Source organism: Mus caroli, chromosome 9 (assembly GCF_900094665.2).
Source record: "Mus caroli chromosome 9, CAROLI_EIJ_v1.1, whole genome shotgun sequence".
NCBI lineage: Eukaryota > Metazoa > Chordata > Mammalia > Rodentia > Muridae > Mus > Mus caroli.
Genome location: NC_034578.1, coordinates 64,538,212 through 64,551,053, shown reverse-complemented (window position 1 = coordinate 64,551,053; position 12,842 = coordinate 64,538,212). Strand labels below are relative to the sequence as shown.

The 12,842-nt window shown below is 44.5% G+C and overlaps 1 protein-coding gene across 1 annotated transcript in view; it reads left to right on the top strand.

Annotated features, from left to right (window-relative positions):
* Positions 1–12,842, top strand: part of Tln2 (talin 2) — a 425,269-nt gene that overhangs the window by 298,780 nt on the left and 113,647 nt on the right. Inside the window, exons 23-27 of the mRNA XM_029481962.1 lie at positions 1,759–1,887; positions 3,386–3,499; positions 5,445–5,558; positions 9,460–9,594; positions 11,947–12,075. Of these exons, the coding sequence (XP_029337822.1) occupies positions 1,759–1,887; positions 3,386–3,499; positions 5,445–5,558; positions 9,460–9,594; positions 11,947–12,075 (621 nt within the window). The remainder of the gene's footprint in view (positions 1–1,758; positions 1,888–3,385; positions 3,500–5,444; positions 5,559–9,459; positions 9,595–11,946; positions 12,076–12,842) is intronic.

The window sequence follows — 12,842 nt, the reverse complement described above, 5'->3', positions numbered from 1 at the left end:
AAAAAAAAAAAAAAAAAAAAAAAAAAAAAAAAAAAAAAAAAAAAAAAAAAAAAAAAAAAAAAAGAACTGGAATAGCTTTGTGACACCTAAGGTACTTGGGGTAGGGGAGGAGTTGTTGAACACAAGAAAGAGATGCTGACTTAGCGCAGACAACAAAGCTATTAACTCCAGCATCATGGACGAGGGATTTATTTTGGCTTGTAGTTTGAGGGCACAGTCCTTCATGGTGGCAGAGCAGCTGTAGCTGGTCACATCGAATCCCTGGTCAGGAAGCAGAGAGGTCCATGCTGGTACTTGGCTGTCTTTGCAGTTTTAATTTAGGACCCTGCCTGTGGAATGGGGTTGCCCACACTTACAGGGGAACTTCCCACATGGACAATCAAAATTACGCATCGTATTTTGTCTCAAGGGGAGAAAGTGAGTACCTTCTCCCGGCATTAACCTTTCCTGACTTTAGAATCCTATGTATCTGAGTAAAACTGACAAGATGCTAAGGACAGGTTCAGCTGAAAGGCCAGGGTAAAAGGGCCGTGGACCTGCACAAAGTGTTTACAGCTGTATGGGTACCATGCTGTTCTGCCAGCCAAGGGCATCAGCTTTGCCCTTTGAAGTTGGGTACCAGCTGTTTGTCTCAGACAGGATTTCTCTTCACAGCCTTTAGCAAACTTCCCTTGGGGTCTTTCTGTAGAAACTACCCCTGTGGCCTCCCCGCCCCCTCCCATCATGCACCATCCAAGGGCTTCTTTTCCCAATGGAACCTTCACTTTCCATATTTACTTTTGCCTTGGTACATTCCAGCCGTGCTGTGAAGACATGAGCCATCAGGGTGTCTGTCACACCAGTTAACATAAAATCATCCTTGAGAAACATATCTATGTGCATGTTATTCTCATATCTGACAGGGAGGGATCTATCAGAGCTCTTTTTGTAAATTGATCACAATAGCAAACACTCCTATCCATCGCTCTGAGCAGTCGCTCTATGCAGCTCCCCTTCCAGGCTACAGAGCATTAGAGGCCACTCCCCTCCTCTCCCATACCCTGAGGCTTCTCACTGTTTTCCCTCCTTTGTCTGTCTGCCCTCTCCCTCCTTCCATCCATCTCAGGTAGAGACCATTCTGTTTTTTTCTACAATGATAATTACTTTTTTTTCTTTTTCTGTATTGCCCTTTTAATGATTGACATAATAGTAATGCAACTCAGCAGAAAGGGAGGGGTTTTTGTTTTTGTTTTTGTTTTTTGTTACTTCTTGTTGTTGTTAAGCAAATTGTTCATCCTCCTGGAAGAAAATTATCAGGGCACTTCATCTTATAAGATTTGTAAAACTAGACTCCAGACTAGAATAAAATACATTTTTCTTTTTACTTAGATTTTTTAGCTGATACATAAATACAAAGCATACTTACTAAGTGGGATATTATGATAATGCCTCAAATCTTTGAAGCCTTGAGTTTTTGAACATTACAGCTACAAGGTAATTTGTATAGATACCCAATGTGATTTACAGAGCCGTTTCTATAACTACGTGCAGGTTTGATCTTTAGTATATGAGAATAGTGTTTATAGGGGCTGGGGATGTACTATTCAGGAGGCTGTGGAGGCAACATATCAACACAGCCTGATAGTACACAGCTGTTACCCTAGCTTGTGGCTTTCCATAGTAGGCATTATTAGAAAGAAGTAAGATTAAAGGGATGCCTTGAGCAATTACAGCCTACTGTCCCTGGGTCACTTGAATCATCTGTTTCTACCTTTGCAGGGGGCTGCAGCCAACCCAGAGAATGAAGACCAGCAGCAGAGGCTGAGAGAAGCTGCCGAGGGTCTCCGAGTAGCAACCAATGCCGCTGCGCAGAATGCTATTAAGAAAAAAATCGTCAACCGGCTGGAGGTCAGGAAACAGGCTAGCTTTTAGGGTGCCATTTATGATTGCTAAGGGTTACCTAGGGGGAAAATGCCAACTCACCGAAATGATACCTATATAAAGAGTGCCAGATCAAAGTCAGCAATGCTGGATCCTTTGGGTACTTTAACAGAAGTCACACAATTTGAAAACTTGCTTCAGTTCAGGGCTGCCAAAGGCTTGGGTTAAAGGTCCGCATTCAGCAGTAGAATGCAGTGTTTTTGCAGGAATATTGGGGGCCTTTTTTCTTAGCATTAATGGATACATTGAGCAGGACAAGTCGTGCTAAGTTCCCATTCTGTGGGAGGCAGTGAGTTCTGTGGGCTTCTGTGGGATTTTAGACCAGAGCTAAGGAGCAGGGTGGGACTGAGAAGGGAGGCAGAACGAACACATTTGCCATTTCTTCTCAAAATATTCCAGTGAAGAGTTGAAAATAATAGGCACAAACTACATGAGTAAAACATTTCTTTACATGGATATTTATAGGAGACCTTCAAACTAAAATGTGGAGGGATGAAGGCCGAGCTACCTGGCTGTCAAATGAGGAGTCCCTCTAATGGCCACCTACTAAGCTCTGCAAGAAAATTAGTCTCCTTATTAGAAGGAGACAAAATACTGGACTGGATTAATGACCTCAGGGGCATGTGTCCCATCTGAGCTAAGGCCTCTGGGCACTGTGAGAGGAGACACACGGACACATCCATTGATGCTTGACATAAGGGGCAGCCTGTGCTTCATGGGGGACATTTTCTTTCCCTAGAACATTAAGACTCTGCTGCTTACCAATGCCATCTCAGCATTAACAACTGTCTCTTGTCTTTTGTATTTTAAATTTCCATTTATTCTTTGGTAACTTCATACATAAATGTATTTAGATCGTATCCACACTCCACTCCTAACACCTGGAACACTTCTCTATATCCCTTTCCTAACTTCATACTGTTGGCAGCTACCCAAATGGTGTAATAATAATAATAATTTGTTGAGTCAAAATCCTGCTACTACCAGTGCTTGGGTGTAGGCTCTACCCGGAGAGCATAGGCACCCTCCAATGATCTACAGAGAAGAAAACTGACTTCCCTTTCCCCATTGGCCATCCGTGGCCAACAGCTCCTTAGCTAGATGTGGGGCCTCATGAGCCTCTTCCTGCTGGAGAGTTGACTACCTTGATCATTTGCATGACTTGGAGGACACCAGGGTAGAGAGATAGAAGAGCCAGAGGTTGGGGAGGCTTGTGAAATAATGTCTTCCAGATATGACAAGGCCATCGTGCTCACTCATAGCACCTGTGGTGACCAGAATGAGACCAGCAAAAGGTCACGCCCATCTTTTACCAAAAGCAGGCAGCAAGGAAGACAGCAAAGAGTGACAAGGTTGAGATTGTTGGTGGCTTCGAAGAGACAGTGTCTGCTCCCATAGTGGAAAGGCATGGTGTATGAGTTTTCAAGCACCATCCTGGACTGACCTGTGTCCCTCTCCTCTGCAGGTTGCAGCCAAGCAGGCTGCAGCTGCTGCCACACAGACCATTGCAGCCTCCCAGAATGCAGCCATCTCCAACAAGAACCCCTCAGCCCAGCAACAACTGGTCCAGAGCTGCAAGGTAGGCTCCCTGTGCGCTGAGGGCCAGGTCTGCAGCAGATTACTGATGACATCAGACCGCCACACACCCCCGTAATTCATTTAAGACAGGTCTTCCAGGCTCCTAATCTAGTTTGCAGTGGTTCTGTCTTCCAGGTGTACACATGTCTGGCTTTTGTCCATTAAGTGGAGCCTGCATTTGGAAGCAGTGTCTTTTCCAACATTATCTTTCCTTTATCCACATCTTGTTTAAGAGACTGAATTAAATAAAAAGAATCGATGAGGCCTTTTGGAGCTTTGAAATGGAAATGAATATTTGGCTTTCCAGAGTGCCTTCCCCTCTGGGAGACTGGTTATGTCCAGTCTCCATGCACTACGGCAGGCTGATCTCCTGCTTTCTCCACAGCTGAAGTCTGCTTTGTCCTGTCTGCCTTCTGTAGCCTCCTGTTGGGTGCACTCTGTTATCTGTGGCTTGGTTGTCTGTTTTGGGGGGACAGGGCATTGGTGTTGTGTCAAAGCAAGCTTTCTGCAAACATTCTCTTTTCCCACCAAGAGGAGTGACTCTCCCAGGACACCTGGGATGATGTCCCCCCTTTTGATGTCCTGGGACATAAAATCCTTTTGCAGAGGTGTCTCCTGCACGTGATGGGACATCTTGCTGGAGTCTCCTAAGAGTGTGGGCAGTGGAGGCTGATGACAGGCATGTCTGATTGTGCCAGTGTTCTGACAGTTAACCTGTTCTGACTTTTCTCTGAAAAAGATTGAGTCAACCAAGGGAAGCTGCCTCTTCAGCAGTGGCTGTGTTTCTGGGGGAATCCAGTTCTTCACAAATTGGCCACGCAACTGGGAGAGAATTGTCTAGAGCTCTCTAGGCCTGATTCTGGTTTTCCCGAGGTCCCCTCTCATATTTGACTGTGATGCTCAGGGGTTTGTGGTCCTTTGTGCTTAGGGTATGTGGAAGGAGAAGAGCTTGCTGAGAGTGAGGCCTCTGCTCAGACAGTATAGTTCTTTCTTGTGCTGTTCAGCTGCCAGCAAGGCTGGAAAGTGGCCTTTCCCTTCCTCAGGGACCGCAAGCTGCTCATGCCCGGGGACCTATTGTGGAGCCAGCCAGCCTTTTCTCCCTCTTTGCCAAAGAGACTGAAGGTATTAGATCTCTGAGCATCCCTGCCAGGAAATGAGAGAGAATCTAAATGACAGACTGAAGTTGAAAGGGAAAATGGACCAAATTTCTGGAATCAGCATTGGAAAGGGCCTGCTCACATTTCCATTGGGATATTTTAAAATATGTTTACATTTTGGCTAGGGTGGAGGGTGGACAGAAGGCTAAAATGCACTGGGCACCTTTACCAGCGGAGATGCCTGCTCCATCAGAGGGCAATTAGGAAGAGCCCAAGCTGATGGGGCTGTCATAGAGCATTCCTGCTTTGCTAAATGTGGCTCCTCTCTCCCCGTTTGTTGGGTTTCCTCATTTGAGCAATGCTAAGAACTGGTTGGAACAGAAACAGGAGCAATGGCCACATGTAAGGTGAGGCCCAGAATCCATACCTGCAGAGTCAGGGGTCTGAGCACTTAAACATGCTGGCTCTTGAACCTTTCCCATCCTTTTTCAGGTCATACAGCCATCTGACTCAGTTTATCTGACTGTGAATTGTAGGTTGGTTGGTTGGTTTGATTTTTACCTTCAGTCCTCATGGCCTGGAGCCTGTGAGTTTTGACTAGGGAAGTTTTTTCAAGGCTTTGTTATAGACAACAGTTGGCTATCAATAGACTGAGCCCATCAGGAGGGCTGTTAAAGTGGGAGGGGTGAGGAGAAGAGGGTTCAGTGTGCTGTCGTATCCAGCTTCTGGTACTAGTGTCCCTGGGAGTGGATCACGCATCAACAGTCATCACTTTGGGTCATTTCCCTGCTCCTTTGCTAGCTGTCCCTCTCTGCCCATGCTCAGTTGCTATTTTCTTGCTCCTTGCAGGCTGTGGCTGATCACATCCCTCAGCTAGTGCAGGGCGTGAGAGGGAGCCAAGCACAAGCAGAAGACCTCAGTGCCCAGCTGGCTCTCATCATCTCCAGCCAGAACTTCCTACAGGTAACATAGAACAGCACCATGGTCCTTTGCAGAACCCACAGCTGGCAGAGTCTGCCCTTTGTCCTTAAGGGAAAGAGCATTATCTGTGCAGATCCCACAGCCTTGGCTAAGTTCTTGTCTAAGCAGCTGCAAGGCCTCTTTACGTTTCAGGGGAGGGATATGTCACTGACCCAGTGAAGTGCTAGTGATCAAGGCAAGTAGTAGTGGGTTAGTTTTTCAAATGCTGCCTATGGGTGATCCACTATGCAGAGATAAAACCTGGATGTTTTTGTCTGCTTTCTTGTGTTCTGTGACACAGAGAGAAACACTAGCTGGTTTGTTGGGTGGATATATAATCTTGAACTTAGAATTATTTTATACTTCCTTGAGAATTTCCTGCAATGTAATTTGATCATATTCTCTTCAGCTCCTCACCTGATCTCCCTCCAGAACCAGCCTCACTCACCTCTCTACCCCTGACGTAGACTTTGTTTTCTTAAGTCTAATAACCCATTGACTCTAGTTTGTGTTGTGAATAAACTTCTGAGAGCATGCACCAGAGAGGGGTAATTCTGCCACAAGCCACACCCTTAAAGAAAAGAAGTCTCTACTAATTGTCAGTTGTTCTTCAGTTAAGGATGTGGGTTCATGAACCCCTTTCCACTCCACGCTAGAATGCTGACTGGCTTGATACTGTGCCTGTCGTGTGCAGGCAGCCATGGCAACAATGAGTTCTTGAGTGGTACAGTCCTATCATATCCAAAAGACACTGTTTTATTCCAACGCTCCTTTACGTCTGACTCTTAAGATCTTTCTTTTAACAATATATTCTAGTTATGGTGTATAATGTTTTGAGTTGCATTCATTGTATATGAACCCTTTGGGGCTCGAACCCAGCAGGAGAAGTAATAGCTGTACCTACCACTGCCCTGTCTCCAGCTCTCCATCTTCTTTGTAGTGTGGGCATTTGTGATTCAGAAGGTATGCTGGGTGACTCTGCTCTGCTTTTAACCATCCCTTCATTAGACACGCTGGCTCTTGTTTGGGGCTACCCTGAGCAGCCTATAATGAGAGCCTCTTCATGTGCAGTCTTCATCCCCAGCTTGAGTTATTTACTTGGGTGAATTCCTAGAAATAGGTTAGCAAACTAGTTTACTTCTTCTTTGTCACACTGAGATTTGGGGTTTAGAAAGAAGGTCTTTTTTCCATAGTAATCCTGGGGCTGGCTCTGCGTTTAGTTTGCCCCCAGGCAGATGGTAGAGAGTTAGGATTGAGCAGTGAAGGTGTTTCTCAGTCCACTGAACTGGTTTGTAGGTTCTCTCTTTCCCTCCCTCCTTCCCTTCTTTCCCTCCCTCCCTCCCTTCTTCCCCTCCTTCCCACCCACATTTTCTTTTTTTTCTCTCCTCTTTTCTTCTTTTCTCCTGTTCTTTTAACTGCTATTGTAGATACTTAAAACTTTATTTAAAAAAAAAAAAAAAACAGGCAAACTTCAAAGTAAAAGGCAACAGAATCAACAAATCAAAATGTGCGTATGTTTAAGCTAAGTGTGGTGGCATAGCCTTTAATCCTAGAACTTGGGAGGCAGAGGCGGCTAGATCAGGCAGGTAGATCTCTAAATTCAAGGCCACCCTAGTGTACGTAGGACAGCCAGAGATACACAGAAAGATCGTGTCTTGGGGGAAAAAACTAGAAAAGTGGAAAAAAGTGTGTGTGGATATTTATATGTATTTATATTTATAAATACACATAATGTGAGCAAGAACTGTTAAAAGTACATATTTACAATATCTAGTGTGTGTGTGTGTGTCTATATATAGATACACACACATTCTACCACTAAGCTAACCCAGCCCCCAGCCCAAGCATACATCTTTAACTTCCCACATGAATATTGTAGAGTTGCCCTTCCAGAAGGATGAACAATGTGAATTTACAGCTCACAGTATATGGAGCACACTTTTTAATCCATCTTTTATAAGATGGAGTTAAGAGCTTTAGAAAGTGTTTTAGCTTCTATCTTTTTTAAATTTTATTTTGTTTGATTTCATATCCTTTGTCTTTGAGTGTTAAGCATTTTTCATGTATCAGTATTATGTTCTTAAGGTCTGGTAACATGAAATCATTCGAGTTTTTTAATACTTACATTAGGTTCTCCTACAGATTCTCATTAATTCTTTAAATACTAACATAGTACTTTTATCCTTAATATTTATGATCTGCCACTGAAATCATTACAATTTTTCTGAGACCCATTTATAGCATACATTTTTAAAGCCCTAAAAGCTTGGTTTGCTTTGGAGCCAGAAAAGCAACTTCTAAAATTTTACACACTAAAAATTATTGAGATTTATCTAGTTCTCTGCCATTTTTTTTTCTACATTGGCATTGGCAAGGAAATGGATACAATCCCAACAGTAGGAGACTGAGAAATATCTACAGGACGCATAGAACACCATATACCTAAAAAGCCAGGCAGAACCGGGTATTATAAAACAACATGAATAATATCGCCTGTTCTTGAAGATGTGTCTGCATGTGCATAGGTGTTCTGCCTGGACAGTGTATTTTCATTTGTGAAAGAGTAAAATCATCTTATTTGCCTTTATTTTTATGGGCTATAAGGTGTATTTAAAGTCAGGGTAAAGAGCTCCTCTGGGAAATACAAAGAAATATTCTTATCAAAGAGCTATCTTTGGAATCTATTTTAAATGAGAATTTTAAGTTACTTTGTCCAACTTGCCTGTCTTGCCCCTAGTTGATATTTTGAACTGTCTTGGAGTGAACTGATTTGGCATGGCAGTTATTTGGAGTGTTGTTATTGTTGTTGTTGTTTAATTCGGTGTTATCTATTTATATTTTGCCTGTATATTTGTATATTCTGTGTGTGTGTGTGTGTGTGTGTGTGTGTGTGTGTGAGAGAGAGAGAGAGAGAGAGAGAGAACTCAGAGGCCAGAAGAGATCATCCAATCCAGGAACTAGAGCTACAGACAGCTTTGTGGGTCCTGGGAAATGAATATGGGCCACTAAGCCTTCTTTCCAGCCCGAGGAATTAGTTGGAGTTTAGTGTGTCCCTTTGTGTTAGTTATTCTTTGGTTGCTATGACCATGAACACCATGACCAAAGGCAACTTAATGGAGAAGGGTTTATTTTGTCTCAGAATCAAAGGGCTAGAGTCCATTATTGGAGGTGAGGTATGGCATGGCATGGAAGCAGCAGCCGAAACCTGGCAGATCACATTTCATCTGCACACAGGAAGCAGTTAGGAAGAGAACAGGAAGTAGGAAGATGCTATACACCTAAGCCTCTGTGTTGGCTAGTTTAAGGTCAACTTGCCTTAAAGCTATAGTCATCTGGGCAGAGGGAAGCTCAATTGAGAAAATATCTACAGATCAGTCTATAAACAGACAAGCCTGTAGGGCATTTCCTTAATTAGGGATTGATGGGGAGGACCCAGCCCATTGTGGGTGGTACCATCAACTATTGATCCTGGGTAAGAAAGCAGGCTGATCAAGCCATGGAGAGCAAGCCAGTAAGCAGCACCCCTCCAAGGCTTCTGCATCAGCTCCTGCATCCAGGTTCCCTCCCTGTCTGAGTTCCTACCCTGACGTCCTTCAGTGATAAACAGTGATATGGAAACAGGAGCCAGATAAACCCTTTCCTCCCCAGTTGCTTTGGTTGTGGTGTTTCATCACAGCAATGATAACCCTTAGACATCTAGTGACACTTCCTCTGGCAAGGCTCCACTTTGTAAACGTTCTGTAACCTCCTCAAGTGTTCAAGCTCGGGAACCTGGGGGAGTCAGTTCTAATTCAAACCACATCCTGTTTTAGGGGAAAATGTGTTCGGGTCACTGTGGAGGCCATGCTGTTTGTATCTCTCTCAGCAGCAGATTGCCCATTACTTTCTATTCATCTCTCCACAGCCTGGAAGCAAGATGGTATCCTCTGCTAAGGCGGCAGTACCCACTGTGAGTGACCAGGCTGCAGCCATGCAGTTGAGTCAGTGCGCCAAGAACCTGGCGACCAGCCTGGCCGAGCTACGCACTGCCTCGCAGAAGGCAAGTGGGGGGCTTAACTCTGGTGGTCAGCGCTTCAGCTTTTTATCTCTTTGTGGTGTTGTGGTATGAGTGCCATCCAGGCCTTAGCCCTGCTGGGCCATCGGTTTCATTTAGTGACCATTAAATGATAGCACTGTGGTCTAACGATGAGTGTAAGCTCCTAGGCTTGATCATCACCCTCGGTACGATGACAAATGCCAAAGAAAAGTAACTGCAAAGGATGAAAGGTTTAGTCAAGCATGGTGCCACATGCCTGTAAACCCAGCACTTGGTAGATGGAGGCTGGAGTTTCAGGAGTTCAAGGTCACCCTCAGCTCATTTATCAGCTACATAGGCCAGCCAGGGCTATGGAAGACTGTCTTTTTTTTAAAAACAAACAAACAAACACAACAAAGAAAAGAATGAGAAAGGTGAAGGAAGGAAAGAAAATACAGTGAAGAATGAAGAGGGTACACCATAGATTTCTGTTCACTATTAGTCGGCCATCTTGCCTGTGGCTGGTAGCAATACTGTGTGGTGTTCTTTGTAGTAGCAACAACGTGTGTCTCTGGCTAAGAGTACAGGCAGGTCGAATTTTTGCTCACTTCATGACAGTCAGGATATAAAAGATATAAGACAGTGCAAAGGTCCCAATAACTCTGTCAAGGGTACACCCCCAATAACCTACCTTCCTTCATGTAGGTGTCACCTAAAAGTTCCCCCACCTTCCAGAAGAGCTATGCACTAGGACTAATTTTTTATGGAGACATTGGCTGTTTTTGATCCAAGCTTTAGCAATAATTGATTTTATCCTTATCTTCCAAGTACCATCTCCAGAACTTAAGAGACAATGTACCTAGGAGGGGGCTGCCATCTTAGCTACGATTTTCTTCCCTAAAACGTTTTCATACCTTCCATGGGCACATTTGCCTTGGCAGAGTCTCAGTGGGACAGAACTGGGGACTAAATGCGTTTGTCTCTGAAACTCAGTTATCAAAGGAGCTCACTGCAACTCTGATGTAGTTATTAGCATGAAGTTCTGGCTTGAATTCATTTTCCCTTGTAGCAATCCCTTTATAGAAGCTCACAGCCTCGTAAAGTGGTAAGGGAAGAAAATGGAAGCCAACTTGAGTGCCTGACATGAACAGAGAGCCGCATTGCCAAAGCCAAGTGCCAGGGCCTTAGACTCTTCCCAGTAAAGTTTGAGCTATTTCTCAGAGAGGTCCTAGAACTATCCACACTGTAATGGCCCGGTGTGTATGGTGAGGTGCTTATTAGAAGACAGGTACCCAGCATGCCTCAGGCAAACCTATCCACACCACAAGCCATGTAGCCCACATGTTAGTTGCAGGCTAAGTTTTCTCAGTGAATCTTGGCACATACCGACATCAGACCCTGGAACAGTGAGCCCCTAAGTGATGCTCCAGCTTGTCTGCTGGTCCAGGAAAAGGCTTCGAGAGATTCTAATTATTTATTTTTCAATGTATTAAAAGGGTTAAGCTCCAAGATCCTGGAATTAAACAGGATGAATTTGTTTGGGCCCCTGTTGTTTTCAAGTCTGCTGACCAGTCTGAGCTTCTGTACCTAATAAGATGAACACACAAAATCCAGTCACCTAGAGCTTAGTGATGCTTTGTGCCAGTTATCAAAAAGAGATGCAGAGTGATAATTTATAAGTATTGAGAATTCTGACTGGCAAAATTAAGTATGCATAAAATTTATTAACGTGTGTCAAGCCATGGAGTCCTGGCTACTGAAGACCAGTGTTCTAAATGATCAGGAGATTTAACCAAGTAAAACAAATGATGAGAAGGGGGATTTCTTCCCATCTTTAGTGTGTGTGAAAGGGTAGTGATTTATGGTGTGGAAATGTATAAGAAGAAATTACTGCGTGCTCTCTGTGGGATCCTTCCTCAGTTTGCTTATTCACTTTTTACCGGTGTGCGTCCTGAGCCTCTGCACACACATTCAAGTACATCCCGAGCCTCTGCATGCACATGCTAGGACATCCCAAGCCTCTATACACACATTCAAGTACATCCCGAGCCTTTGTGCACACATTCAAGCCTCTGTGTACTATGCCATGTGCTCTGTCACTGCAACCCAAGCCTGGCGAATAAAAAAGTGCATCCTCTGGGTCTGAGAGTAAAGTAGCTCAAGGGGGCGCTTACCTGTCTACAGTCCTAAGGCTCATGTAATTAATGACATACAGTTAAGGACCTGAGCGACAGTGGTCCTTTACCTTGGGAAATACTTGCTAACTTTACCTTCTGCTAGAGTCAGGGTTCCCAGGAAAACATTTAATAAATTGCAGAGTGTTAAGGACACTTTGCCAAGCCGACTCCATGCACATATACCCCACTCTGTTGGCAGGCCCATGAAGCCTGTGGCCCCATGGAAATAGATTCTGCACTGAACACTGTGCAGACTCTCAAGAATGAGCTGCAGGATGCCAAGATGGCCGCTGCAGAAAGTCAACTGAAACCACTTCCAGGAGAAACGGTAAGCTGTGTGGGGTGTGGGCTCTGCCATTTGTACTTGGGTGGTGGTTGTTGTTTTGTGTGTGTGTGTGTGTGTGTGTGAGAGAGAGAGAGAGAGAGAGAGAGAGAGAGAGAGAGAGAGAGAGAGAGAGAGAGAGAGAGAGAGAGAGAGAGAGAGAGAGAGAGAGAGAGAGAGAGAGAAGTGTGTGGAGTCTGTGGAGTCACAAGACAGTTTTCGGGAGTTCTTTCCTTCCACTCTGTGGATTCTAGGTATTAACTTACTAACTTCAGGTCATCAGGCTTCCTGGCGAGCACCTTCCCCTGCCATCTGACACATCCCTTAGGCATGTCTTGTTATTTATAAAGAAAGAGTGAGTGGCTGGGGGGAAGGGGGTGTGTGCACAGACTGCCATGTTGTAGACCAGACTCCGTTTTCATTTGAAAGATTGGCCTTCATTGGGAAAGTTGGTATATGACTTTCTGCCTGTCACCATACACCTACAAATCTCTTCTTAACAGTATCCCTATATAATAATTAATTAACTATCTGTACCCTAGGCCTTTTCCAGTCTTGTTCCTTATTTGGTAGACATGGCAAGCAGGCATGCTTTTCATGAGAGGCAAGCCCTCTGCCTTCCTCCATGGACTCATTGCCACTCCAAACCTCCATTTTTCTTACATGCCTTTTAGTTTGAACTCCTTGAAGAATAGTAACTAAAGTGGCCTGTGTTCATGTCCCCACATGTCAGAAAGGTGGTGCAGTCGACTGTCTGCCAACCTCCTGCCACG